Here is a 12,263-nt window from a genome sequence, read left to right on the forward strand (position 1 = left end):
CCCTAGTTCAGCATTCAAATCACTATACCATACTGGCTAAGTGTCATTACTCTGTCTATACATGTCCATGTCATAGACAATTTAACTTAGCATTTTAATATTACTGTTTAAAAATTAACAAAGTAGGAGTAACTAATTAATATTTAAGAAATGGTGTTCAAACTCTCATCTAAATTAACATGGGCATTTACAATCTCCCCAAACACCCCACTTTAAATAATAAATTTGTCACGTGACATTTGTGGTGTCATTGCTCAGTCCAAACTAGTTATCTCACTCTCAAATTCCATAAGATCTTAACACATCAATCCAGACCCAAATCTAAAACATTGCATGCCTTGCTGCAGACCTGGTGAAAAATCAGGATTATTACTCATGCTTGATGTCAAGGCTTTCTTGAGTTTTTCAGCAGAGAGCAGACACGTTTCTATGTAATTTAAGCATGTTAACTGAAGGGATAATGAGCATGGATTACATGTAGTTTGGCAGTGACACTGCAATTACAGGCTCTTTTTATTCATGAGCCTTCAAGAAGGCTCCAAAAATATAAGAAAGTTTAAATATTTCCAGTGGGGACAGGAGAACTGTTTGAAGCACTAAAAATGTTGTTTGACACACTAAAAATAGGGAAACAAATAAGGAGCCATATTCTCCCCCTCGGGATTGGGAAAAGATAATTAAAATTCAAGAAGAGTGAAAGTGGCAAAACATCTCTATTCACTTCAGCTTCAGTAATTTCACTTCAACTGTATGAGGGAAATAATTTAATTCTTTGGACCATCTGTTGTGGCCTTCTTTCTGTGTGATTACATTACAGAAATGCCATTCCAGATAAGTTTGTCACTAGTACTTTTAAATGCATGGGAAAGAGAACCTAGAAATGGAAGAGATGAAGATGTGTGACCTTGAGTGTCCGACATATGATCTAATACAACAGCCAGCATAGTGATCTTGTTTGCTGTGTATTAATCTTGTTGTGTTTCAAATAATAATAATAATAATAATAATAATAATAATAATAATAACCATCTGCCAGTTGTAAAAGGCCATCTTACTGGGATCTGCTCGCATGATTCGCCAATACATCACACAATCCTAGACACTTGGGAAGTGTCCGATGTGTGATCCAGTACAACAGCCAGCAGAATTCTCTTGTTTGCTGTGGACTTATCTTGTTGTGTTTCTAATAATAATAATAATAATAATAATAATAATAATAATAATAATAATTTGGAAACAATAAACATCAACAAAATCACAATCTGTCAACTGCAAAAGGCCACCTTACTTGGATCTGTGCGCATAATTCAAAAATACATCACATAGTCCTAGATGCTTGGGAAATGTTCGACTTGTGATTTTTTGATACGAAATCCTGCATATAGATCTTGTTTGCTGTGACATACTGTGCTTTTGTGTCAGTAAAATAATAATAATAATTTATTTGTATTCCTTCCTATCTCCCGAGGGGACTTAGGGTGGATTCCAGTATAAATAAACACAAGGGCAAACATTCAATGCCTAGAAACAATGAAACACAGATAAAGGTGAAAGCTTCCCCTTCTGGCTAAGAGGGGTGGTGCTCATCTCCATTTCTAAGCCAAAGAGCCTGTGTTGTCAGTAGACACCTCCAAGGTCATGTGGCCGACATGACTGGAAGGAGAACCATTTACCTTCCCGCCAAGGCAGTACCTATTGCTCTACTCACATATGCATGTTTTTGAACTGCTAAGTTGGCAGGAGCTGGGGTTAACAGTGGGAGCTCACCCCCTCCTGCAAATTCAAATTGCAAACCTTCCAGTCAGCAAGTTCAGCAGCTCAACAGTTTAACCCATTGCGTCACTGCAGTTAATGGGTATTAACTGATCTGTGGCATAAACTTAGGTTTGACTTAATGAGGAAAATCCAGTAACATATTATGTTTCCATTCTTTTAAGGTGTTGCATCAGGTTGATGCAATTAAGGATTTATAGCTATGAGTTGGTTTTATTGCTTTCCATAGCTGGCACTATGAGATAAACATTAAATTGATGAAGGGGGCAGGAAGAGATACTGTTGTCTTGAAAGGATTAAGGGGTCAAATGTATTCTCCAATTCACTTCATATAAAGAAACCCACAAACATAACACAAAGCTTGCACCTAAGAGAATCCAGGGGATCTTACTCTCAGAGAAGTATGTACAACTCTTACTTTTAAAGGTTTTAAGCATTCCCCAGGACCCACATCCAAATATCATCCTTACATTATATGGAATGTGGTATACTGAATGTTGAATCAAGATAGGGTTATGGTTTAAGCATTGAATTATGACTGCTGAGACCTGTATTCGATTCCCGACTTGATCATATGTAGAAATCCATGAGTTGATCTTAGACTAATCACATACTCTCAGCTCCAGGAAATTCAATAAGTTAACCTTAGGATTGCCATAAGTCAGAAAGGCACACAACAGCAAGAAATAATGAATTTTGAACTCTGTCCCTATGTTCCACCTTATTCATATCTGCCAGTAATCATATCTATGTGATTACTATTTTCTATAGTAATCACATAGAAAATATTCAAAGTGCTCCTTTCTGACACCATGTGTGGAAAAACACTGAGCCTTGTGCATTGCTGTTTCCTCTGTTGTTTTGTTACTCCCTTTCAGACTGATTTATTCAGCCAGAGACTGAAAGATCTCAGAACATTTCCATTATGGATAGTCCTGGCTGGCAAACTGGTTGCTCCACCTTCACCCTCCATGGTACTAAGGTTTGTATTTCTCTGTTTGTAGTCACTTAAGTTGCTTAGAGATTATAAACAGTTGCCCAAACATAGGGGAAAATGTGTGGCTGTACGTCCAGTACTGGGAATAAAAAAACCAACCCTCCTAATCAGTCAGGGGATAGTTCAACCAAAAAAAGAAACACTTCAACAAAAATGCCCAAACAGTGAGTAAAAACTTTGCTCTTTTTTCTTCTCTAGTAATTCCCCATTTACTATCCATTTGGTTGCTTTACATAGCATGTCTGGGTATTTGCACATATGAGCAGCAAACAAGCCAGAGATTTCACAGCTTGTGAGCTGGACTATAATGAGTTTCTTTCAGTTTTGCAAAAGTAATCATACTTTTTTATTGATTTTTGAAAGCCTGAGGGAGAGTAAGAAAACTCTCCCACAGCAAATTCTCAATACATTTTAAAACAAATTATTTTATTGTCTTCATATTTGCATGCTCTACTTACTTCTGTAAGGTACAAACTGCATAGGTGTCATATCCTCCTGATCTGCTATCAAAGACCGATCAGGATCATAGCGCAAGTGATGTACAAACCAAACATAATGTGCCCTGCCTGGATTTCTGCAAGTCAAGTGCTCTTGTATACTCGTCTTCCACTCATTACTTTTCCAGCTTGTTGGTGGATCTAATTTCCTGTAGCTTTGAAATACACTAAGAGCCTGTCTTATCTAATTCCTATATCAAATTTTCTTGTCCTGTCCAGTATCCCTCCATGTATAGAAGCAATCCATGAATTCCTGAAAAACTTTTAACAACAGGTTCAGATGTGGAATTTGAAACCAAAGCTGCCCATTTTTTGTGGGAAGCCATGAATATACAACTGTTAGCTATAGCTAACACATATATGGATGATGAGTCATGACACATATATCCTTAGTTCTAGAACAGCTGTTTTCTAGGTTTATTCAGAATTTAAAGAAATTATCCAAAATATTAAGCCCATTTATTGTTGTTATTGTGTGCCTTGAAGTCATTTCTAACTTACGGCAAACTTCAGGCAAACCTACCATAGGGTTTTCTTGGAAAGATTTGTTCTTAGGAGGGTTGCTATTACCTTCTTATTATTCTGAAAGAGGGTGACTTGCCCAAGGTCACATACTAGTTTCCCATGGACAAGCATGCATTTGGACCCTGGTCTTCAAGATCTAGGTCCAACACTTCAACTACTACACTGTCTAGTTTAACATACAGAATTCAGCACCTTGGACAGTTTAAAAAAAAGTCCAAGATTAAACCCAGAAGAGATTTATCACTTCTGGCACAGAATCCATTTCGCTATTCCAAATTATCCATAACAGAATCAATCATTTCAAGAAGACTTTTATACCTTTAGAACAATTTTTTGTAAAGTGATCTCTTAAATATTAAAAAATAAAACTGTGATTACATAAGATTACACTTTTGAGTCTCTTAAAAATATGATCAGTGGATAATTTCTAACAGGATTAATCATCAAGATATGCCAATAATATGTCTGTGTTTAATTTCCAGTATTCCCATTCCCAAGCAGTTGGCTTCCATAAAAGGTAAGGCAGTCCACACTATGCATCCACTTATTTTGGGATGTGTAAGAAGAGCAATGTTTTCTTCTGTTACCAACTGCACAGAGTATACAACACCTTTATCCTGAAGCCAAATAGCCAAGGAGTTCTTAGGCTTCGAATGGGAATAATTTTCCCTGGAGAGAGTAAGTTGCAGCTGATCACACATCATGGCAAAAATGCAATGGGGAGAAGTCAGTCAGGTCAAAGAATGTGGCATATTCAAATTAATTTACAGAAGAGTTTCATTGGGGGTTCAGAAATCTGCAAGGTGGGGGTGGACCATAAAATACACATTAGACTGGACACAGATATAAATGGACCTCTTAGACTTGGCTCAACATCAGCCAAGGAGGGAGGTGTCAACACAGACTTTCCCACTTCAGTCTTGTAGGCACCAGACCACACTGCAGTGTTCAGTATTCCTTTATGTGGGGAAAATGCTCTTAAATTAGAAAAAAATAGCAGGATAGAAAGAAACTTTACCAAAATTTCTATCCCTTTTTACTTTCCGTGAGAGCAGTCAATAGTGGCCTTCCATAGCTTGAAGTGGCAGTGCTTTAAGATCTACAGGGGTCAACAACCAGGATTTAAGGCCAAAGTATAGAAGCCTCTCCACAATCACTAGAGTTAGGGGCATGGGAGCCCTGCAAAAGTGCAAAATAGTGAATAAAAAACAGATTTTTTTTGTCTACTTCAGCAAACACCTCCTCCAGCATATCTCTGTGGTCTTCCTCTGCCAGATCACATGGGAGGTCCTAGAGATTGCTTGAGAGGGTATTTTAATTAAATCCATGAATATTTAAGTTCTTCAAAAGTCAATTGTGCAAATGGGGAGAGCTGACTGTAGATCAATTTGTCTTTGCTATTCTTTTGCTGACGATCCCTTCTTTTAGGGTTCATTCTTTCTCTTGGGAATTTTCTCATCAAAGTCTTTTTAATTTTATATGTTGTTGTTTCTAATATGTTATTTTTTCCATATTTGATTGATCAAATGTGTGCATTAGTCACTCTCTCAGAACACTTTGATTCTTATAGAGTTATTGTATGTGCAATGTGTTGCCCATGTACTCGCTTGCTGATCGACAGCTTCAAGGCCTCCAACCCAATCTCCCTTTTGAATGGTGCCCTACCTTTAACTTGGGCAGCCCCTTCAGATACAGGATATTCTTTAAACCTAGGATTATTCTCGGTAAACAAGTGCACAGCAGCAATCCTACAAGTCTGATTGTATCCTTAGGCTGATCCCACAAAAACAACCCCTGTTCTCCTTTCCTCTTGATGTGGTAACTGAGTGCAAATGACTTTTGAAGTTTGAATTCATTTAATATACATCAAAATACAAAGGGAGGAAGCAGGAGTGGAGAGAAACTGGAACATTCCAAAAATCAGCCAAAAACATGGCATAACAGAAGGTTAATTGGGACTGTCCCAACCTGGAGGATATGAATTACACAACAAAAGGTGGTGAGTCTTTAACTCTTGGGTTTCACATAGGCCTGAATGATAGCCCACTCCTGTGACAAAGTTGCTTCAGTATTGAACAGACCTGCTACTATTATGGGCATATTGCAAAACAACAGGCCATCCACAGCAGGCTGGCTCAGCCCAAGCCCCAACTGGAAAGCCACCATCATAGAAGAGCCAAGTCAGACCTATGCTTTCTGAATGCCCCTGGACTCAAAATATTTCTAGAGAATCATTTTGCTTTGGTGACTTTCCAAAATTATTTCCTCCTCAGCTCTAGAGAAAGGCTCTGATCTTGAGAAAGCGATTGCAACAGCAGCTTTGGTTTTTGACAACGCTGCAGATGGAGATGGGAAACTCAGCAAGTCCGATGCAAAACAGCTACTCGAAAGCCAGTTTATACATTTCATGCAGGTAAGAGGGTCAAAATAAGTTGGTCTTGATAGTCCACTCCTTTTCAGCCTTAACTTGCCACTTGTGAGCTCATCCAGTGACTAAGGAAAATTTCAAACTTTCGGGCTCAGTGAAAGGACACCCTCTAAAACTTAACTAACTTATCTAAAGATTAAGTCTGTAACAGACACACAATGGGGGGAAGGAAATTTAGATCAGTTGAAGTATTACTATTTAAAGGGTAAGTCCAATAGAAAGGACATTAAGGCTCATTTACACCAAAAAGAGATGGATTTACAGGACACAACTAGCCATGGGCAGTTTAGTCACAGATGGTGCTCCTAAAATGGAAGATATCCTGGTTCATCATCTTTACCACACACACACCCCCCTACAATTTCATTTATAGAGTATTTTTAAGCTGAACATTTGTATATGGTTTTAATTTAGATTAATGGGTCATTTCTGCAGCTAGTGTGCTATTCTTCCTTTTCTTGCCTGTTCATTATTTTTATGTTAATATGATTATGTTGCTTTCTGGCCTTCATACTGATGCTTTCAATTAATTAATTTCCTCCACCCCCCTTCTTTAAGAAAAAAGACTTCTATTTTTATTGTGTTCTAGTTCTCATAACAGTTGTTGCAGCATTATCAATATCAGTCATCACACCATATTTGTTCTTTTCACAGATTTAGATCTTTGGCATACACACACGGGCATATTTGTTTCAATTAACAGTAACTGAAAAAACTGTATTTGGACTATCATATCTCACTAGTTGCTTAATAAACCAAGATATGAACAATCTTTTTGTTTACACACATAGCCCCTTCCTTCCTTCTCAGCACAACTAAAAACAAAACACCAGAATATCTTCAACAGTACAGTCTGAGCAAAATTCTCTTTTGAGCACACAGATCACATGTGTCAAACCCAAAGCCTGTGGACTGAATCTGGCCCATCATGTCATTTTACATGGCCCTCCAGATCCTGGACCTATATTCCTCATCAATAGACATCATGACTATAACCAATGGGAGTTATGATAGAATAACATCTGGAAGGCTGCAGGATTTTTAGTTCAGTCAGTATACTGGAGTTTGAATTTTGATACAAGGCTTTGCTGCCTGACTTTAAAATACCCTTTAATCTTTCCCCAGCCTTAGAGATAGAAGTGCTGTTGGATTGCAATTCCCATTATTCACATGGCAGATAATAAAAAGTGATTAGAGTTGTCATTCAATAACATCAGAGCTCCCAAATTGGGTAAAAACTAAAGAGCACCAACCACAATGTAAAAGAAATAGCCCTCTGTATCCATGATTTTAATAGCCCTTTAAGTCTGATGTGGCCCTTGATGGAAATTAGTTTGACATAGAAAGTATTGAAATTCCCTTTCTATCTCTTTTTCCTGTTCCTTGTCCTGATATACTCATCACACAACTCAAGAGAGTTCTGACATCAGTGAAACAATTATTGGAATTTCACCACCAGATTTTCTACATCAGATGTGGGAAAGAGTACATTCATGGATATGATTTGGATAGAGAGAAGGTGGCAAGAATATATAGAAGATCTGTATAGGAAGGATAGTAATATCGAGGACAGCTTTGATGATGTAGTGAGTGAATTAGAACCAGAAATCCTGAGGAGTGAGGTTGAATGGTCCTTAAGAAGCATTGCTAATAAAAAGGCAGCAAGATATGATGGGATCCCGGCTGAACTGTTTAAAATCTTGAAAGGTGATGCTGTCAAGGTGATGCATGCTATAATGAGAAGACAAGATACTTTGGAGAAAATAATGATGGAAGGAAAAAAGGAAGAGAGGCTGACCAAGGGCAAGATGGATGGATGTTATCCTTGAAGTGACTGACTCAACTTTGAAAGAGCTGAGGGTGGTGAGGGCCGACAGGAAGCTCTGATGTGGGCTGGTCCATAAGGTTATGAAGAGTCAGAAGCGACTCAATGAATAAATAACAAAATCAAAGACCCTGGATTCACATAATCCAAAGCTCTTCTCAGCTTCATACAGAACACAGGATTATTTCTGAAGCTGATCTAAATACTTTCCTTCTCATTACAGTCAACCCTTCATATTCACAGATTCTGTACCTATAAACTCAACCATTCACAGCTTGAAAATATTCCCCCAAAAAATCTCAAAAATAAACCTTGATTTTACTATTTTATATAATGGAGGCCAATTCAATACACCATTGTGTATAACAGGACTTGAGCATCCATGTGTTCTAGTATCAGGGGGTGAGATGTCTGAACCATAACCATTGGAAGCTGAATTTGTTTGTAAGTTTGAACAGGTACATTTTTTCAGTGTAGCTCCAGCCAAAAAACACCCTGTTTTTAGGGGTAGATTTCTCTCAGTTCCTGTTATCTCGCCCCCATTTGTAACTCTGAGTGGTTTGTAAGTTGGGTGTCTGTAACTCAAGGACTACCTGCAATTGTGTAGCAATGTGAAAAGGCTCTTGCTTGTAACTCATTAAACCAAGATGTGATAGAGCAAAATTAGAACCTTTCCTTAAGTGGCGTTATTTTACAATCTTTCTGAAAGCACTTCCTTTGTTTAATATATTCCTTTGTATACTGGTAATGAAGAAAGTTCCTTCTATTTTCAGTCATTAAACAATTCACATTATTTTTACAGGGTCAAGAAACCAAACCAAAATACCAAGAAATAATTTCTGCTCTTGATGAGAACAAAGAAGACAAAATCTACTTTGAAGATTTCATGGTTCAGCTGCTTAGTCTCACCCTGTTGTCTGACCTTCGCCAAGAGATCCAAAATGTGCGAAAAACTAAGTGATTAAGAGTATTTAATAGAAGTCAAAAACCAAGCAATGGAGGACAGAGAAGATGATTTTGGGACGGAGCTAGAGTTAGAATTCTATCTAATAGATAATCAGAAATTTGCAGAAGAAAAGTCAGAATGACTCTTGGGTCACAATTTCAATATCCAAGTTTAGACAAGAAATGAGAAGCACAAACTCATGTTTAGTCTCTGCTAATTAAAAACTATGAATTTATATAAGAAAACATTTCTTCAAACACAGTGGGTTTTACTTCTTTGTAAATACATCCAGGGTTGAACTGTAAAAGATAGTCTGATTAAACTTGCAATGATAAAAATCAGGTAGTGGCACTAATAAAGACAATTATGCATCATAAAGGGACTATGTGGAGTGACCCCCAGGAGCCTTACAGCAGGGGTGACCCTCCAGGTGTGTATGCCTCCAGATATTATCGGATCCAATATCCCTCACCATTGGTTATGCTAGTTAAGGAAGATGGGTGTTCCACAACATTTGGAAAGGTGCACATTTCCAATTCTTGCTTAAGGGTATCCATATTCCCAGTCACACTGAGGTATAGATAGGATGAAAATATGCATCCTATTCCATATAATGTGGGCCAGGGTGGAAGGCGTTATTCAGTGTATTCCCAGATGCACAAAGAATCACAGACCTGGAAGAGACTCCAAGGGCCATCCAGTCCAACCCTGTTGCCAAGAAGTAATATACATCCAAAGCACTCCTGACAGATGGCCATCCAGCTTCTGCTTTAAAAACTCCAAAGGAGGAGACTCCACCACACTCCCAGGCAGTATATTCCATTGATGAACAGGTTCTACCATCAAGAAGTTCTCCCTAATGTTTCGGTGGCATCTCTTTTCCTGAAATTTGAATCAATTGCTCCATGTCCTAATCTCCAAAGGAGAAAGAAAAACAAGCTTGTCCCTCCTCACTGTAACATCCTTTCAAATATTTAAACATAGCTATCTTGTCCCCTCTCAGCCTTCTTCTCTCCAAGATAACATACTCAGCTTCCTAAACTGCTCCTCATAGGGCAGTGGTTCTCAACCTGTGGGTCCCTAGGTGTTTTGGCCTACAACTCCCAGAAATCCCAATCAGTTTACCAGCTGTTAGGATTTCTGGGAATTGAAAGCCAAAACATCTGGGAACCCACAGGTTGAGAAGCACTGTCATAGGGCTTGCTTCCAATATGTTCCTTTTTAAATTGCATCTGAATCTCCATGTAGGTTAGGATATATAACAATAGTGCCTACTGCCTATCTTGCACATTACCTTGAACACACAGTCGGAAGTAGGATATCTGAATCCCTTCTTCACTATCTAGACAAAACCTTTGTATAAGTCAGTGCATGAATCAACATTATACTGAAATGAATTAGTTTAGTCTCCTTGATATATACACCGACTAGGCTACAGTTATAGCAAACTTTGTTGGGAAGTGACTGTGGTTAATATCAAGAGCCTGTTATACTGCAGTTATGCAGCTAAATGCTAGTTTACTTGAAAACTGACTAATCATTTAGAGTTGGATAAATTGACCATTCCAAATCCAGAGTACTGCATTCTACATGATCTGTTTTCTTTTGTAAAACTTATAAAAAGCTGGAATGTTAAAAAGCATTAAATATTGTTTTAACAATGAACTAGTGGTTATCAGAATCTCCTTCTGATATTTTCAAAGCAAAGTTTTGCAATGAATAGTTCTGGAAATTTATGTTTGCTTCAGATTTGCTATGGGTAAATTCAAATTTACTGGATTGGGGATTGGAATCACTATTTTCCAGCAATTTTGTGTTCTAAGGACCCTTCTACATAGGCTCAAAACTTTTAATGGGTTTTCTCAATTTACTCTGGATTAAAAAGAACACCTGAAAAGATCTGGACTTTACTGCATTTCCCCAGGTGTTGGGACCCTTGAGACCCCCTTCCACAATCTTGGGGATCTATCCCCATTGTCATTCCAATTCTTCGGAATCTAAGAGCCTGAAGGAACAAGATGACATCTTCACCCTTCCCTCCCAGCCCCCCATTTCTCCTGTAAACTTATTGGAGTGGCCTGGCTGGATCCTCAGGCCCCTCAGAGAAAGCTTCTGACATGTCAAAATGACGTGTCAGGAGCTTTGGAGAGGGGGAAATCAACCTCGGGTCAACTGGGAGGGCATGTAGCCATCTCCCCCTGCAAAATCCCATGGTTTGGGGTTTATGTGTGGTCTAAGTCCCAAGAACCAGGATTTAAAATCCCAGCTCCTCTAAGGATTTTGGCCTGTCTGGAAGGGCTCTAATTTGATGCCTTAGGTTGCAACTACACTGTAGAACTAATCCAGTTTGACACTACTTTGGAGTCATGGGTGTTGTAGTTTAATGAAGCACTGGCATTATTTGGCAAACAAAGCTTGTAACACTAAAGCTCCAATGATTTCATAGCACTGAACCATGACAACCAAAGGAGTGTCAAGCTGCATTAATTCTACCATAAAGACGTAAATTCAGCCTGATGGTATTTATATCAGTGAATACAGATATACTCTGTTCTAAAACTTACTGTTAATGCATTAGCTATCATTAAAAATAAAGAAACCCATTAAAGTTCATGTTTTAAATAAGAAATGTGAAAGTGCAAAGCACAGAAAAGTACTGAATTTGCTTATTATATCACCAAACACACTTCGAGGCATCCAGAAATTGGTCCTTCTAGCTTCCTCCTAGCTACTTGGAGACCTGCTATGAACCAATTTTGTGACAGCTGGAATCTCTCTTTTCAGATATCCTGAAAATTAGTACAGAAACATTCAGTGTAGAGTAGGAGGGAGTGGGCAACATTTTCTACCCATATGCTATTCGTTGAAATGTCAGGTTTTAGGGTGACAGCTCCAAAGCAGCCTCAAGCCGCTATATCTCTTAAGGCTATACTCCCCAATTCATTTAATTGGAAGAAAAGCCCACTGATCTCAGTGGGACTTCTGAATAAAAATAATGTTGCAAGGCTACTACTTACTCATACCCTCCAACATTTCAGAGATGCAACTGGAAGATGCATGGCTGAGCAACCTCAGAGTGTGGCCAAAAGGAAGTGGCCAAGCAACAAGTGAGCACAAGTTCCTAATGAGGAAGAACACATCAAAATGATCACTTTAAACTGAAAAACTTTGGAATGTATGTAATGGATGTCAGAAAGTCTTCCAAACAGATCAACAAATGCAATTGTAATTGTAAAGTCAATGGTACCCCTGGCTTAAAAGTTAAACTATAT

At 38.3% G+C, this 12,263-nt stretch overlaps 1 protein-coding gene across 1 annotated transcript; it reads left to right on the top strand.

Annotated features, from left to right (window-relative positions):
• The first annotated feature begins 2,827 nt into the window (after positions 1-2,827).
• On the top strand, positions 2,828-9,071 carry SNTN (sentan, cilia apical structure protein). Its single transcript, XM_060761016.2, has 4 exons — positions 2,828-2,934; positions 4,275-4,309; positions 6,066-6,205; positions 8,848-9,071. Exons 1-4 carry the CDS (start codon positions 2,828-2,830, stop codon positions 9,004-9,006), a joined length of 441 nt encoding a protein of 146 aa, XP_060616999.2. The 3' UTR covers positions 9,007-9,071.
• The last annotated feature ends 3,192 nt before the right edge of the window (positions 9,072-12,263 follow it).

Source organism: Anolis sagrei, chromosome 2 (genome assembly GCF_037176765.1).
Source record: "Anolis sagrei isolate rAnoSag1 chromosome 2, rAnoSag1.mat, whole genome shotgun sequence".
Lineage (NCBI taxonomy): Eukaryota > Metazoa > Chordata > Lepidosauria > Squamata > Dactyloidae > Anolis > Anolis sagrei.

Bases quoted from the DNA above. Each gene is read 5' to 3' on its own strand.
- SNTN (XM_060761016.2), top strand. From the start codon at position 2,828: ATGTGTGGCTGTACGTCCAGTACTGGGAATAAAAAAACCAACCCTCCT. The intron at 2,935-4,274 runs GTGAGTAAAAAC...TTTAATTTCCAG, and splicing joins TCAACAAAAATGCCCAAACA to TATTCCCATTCCCAAGCAGT. The intron at 4,310-6,065 runs GTAAGGCAGTCC...TTTCCTCCTCAG, and splicing joins GCAGTTGGCTTCCATAAAAG to CTCTAGAGAAAGGCTCTGAT.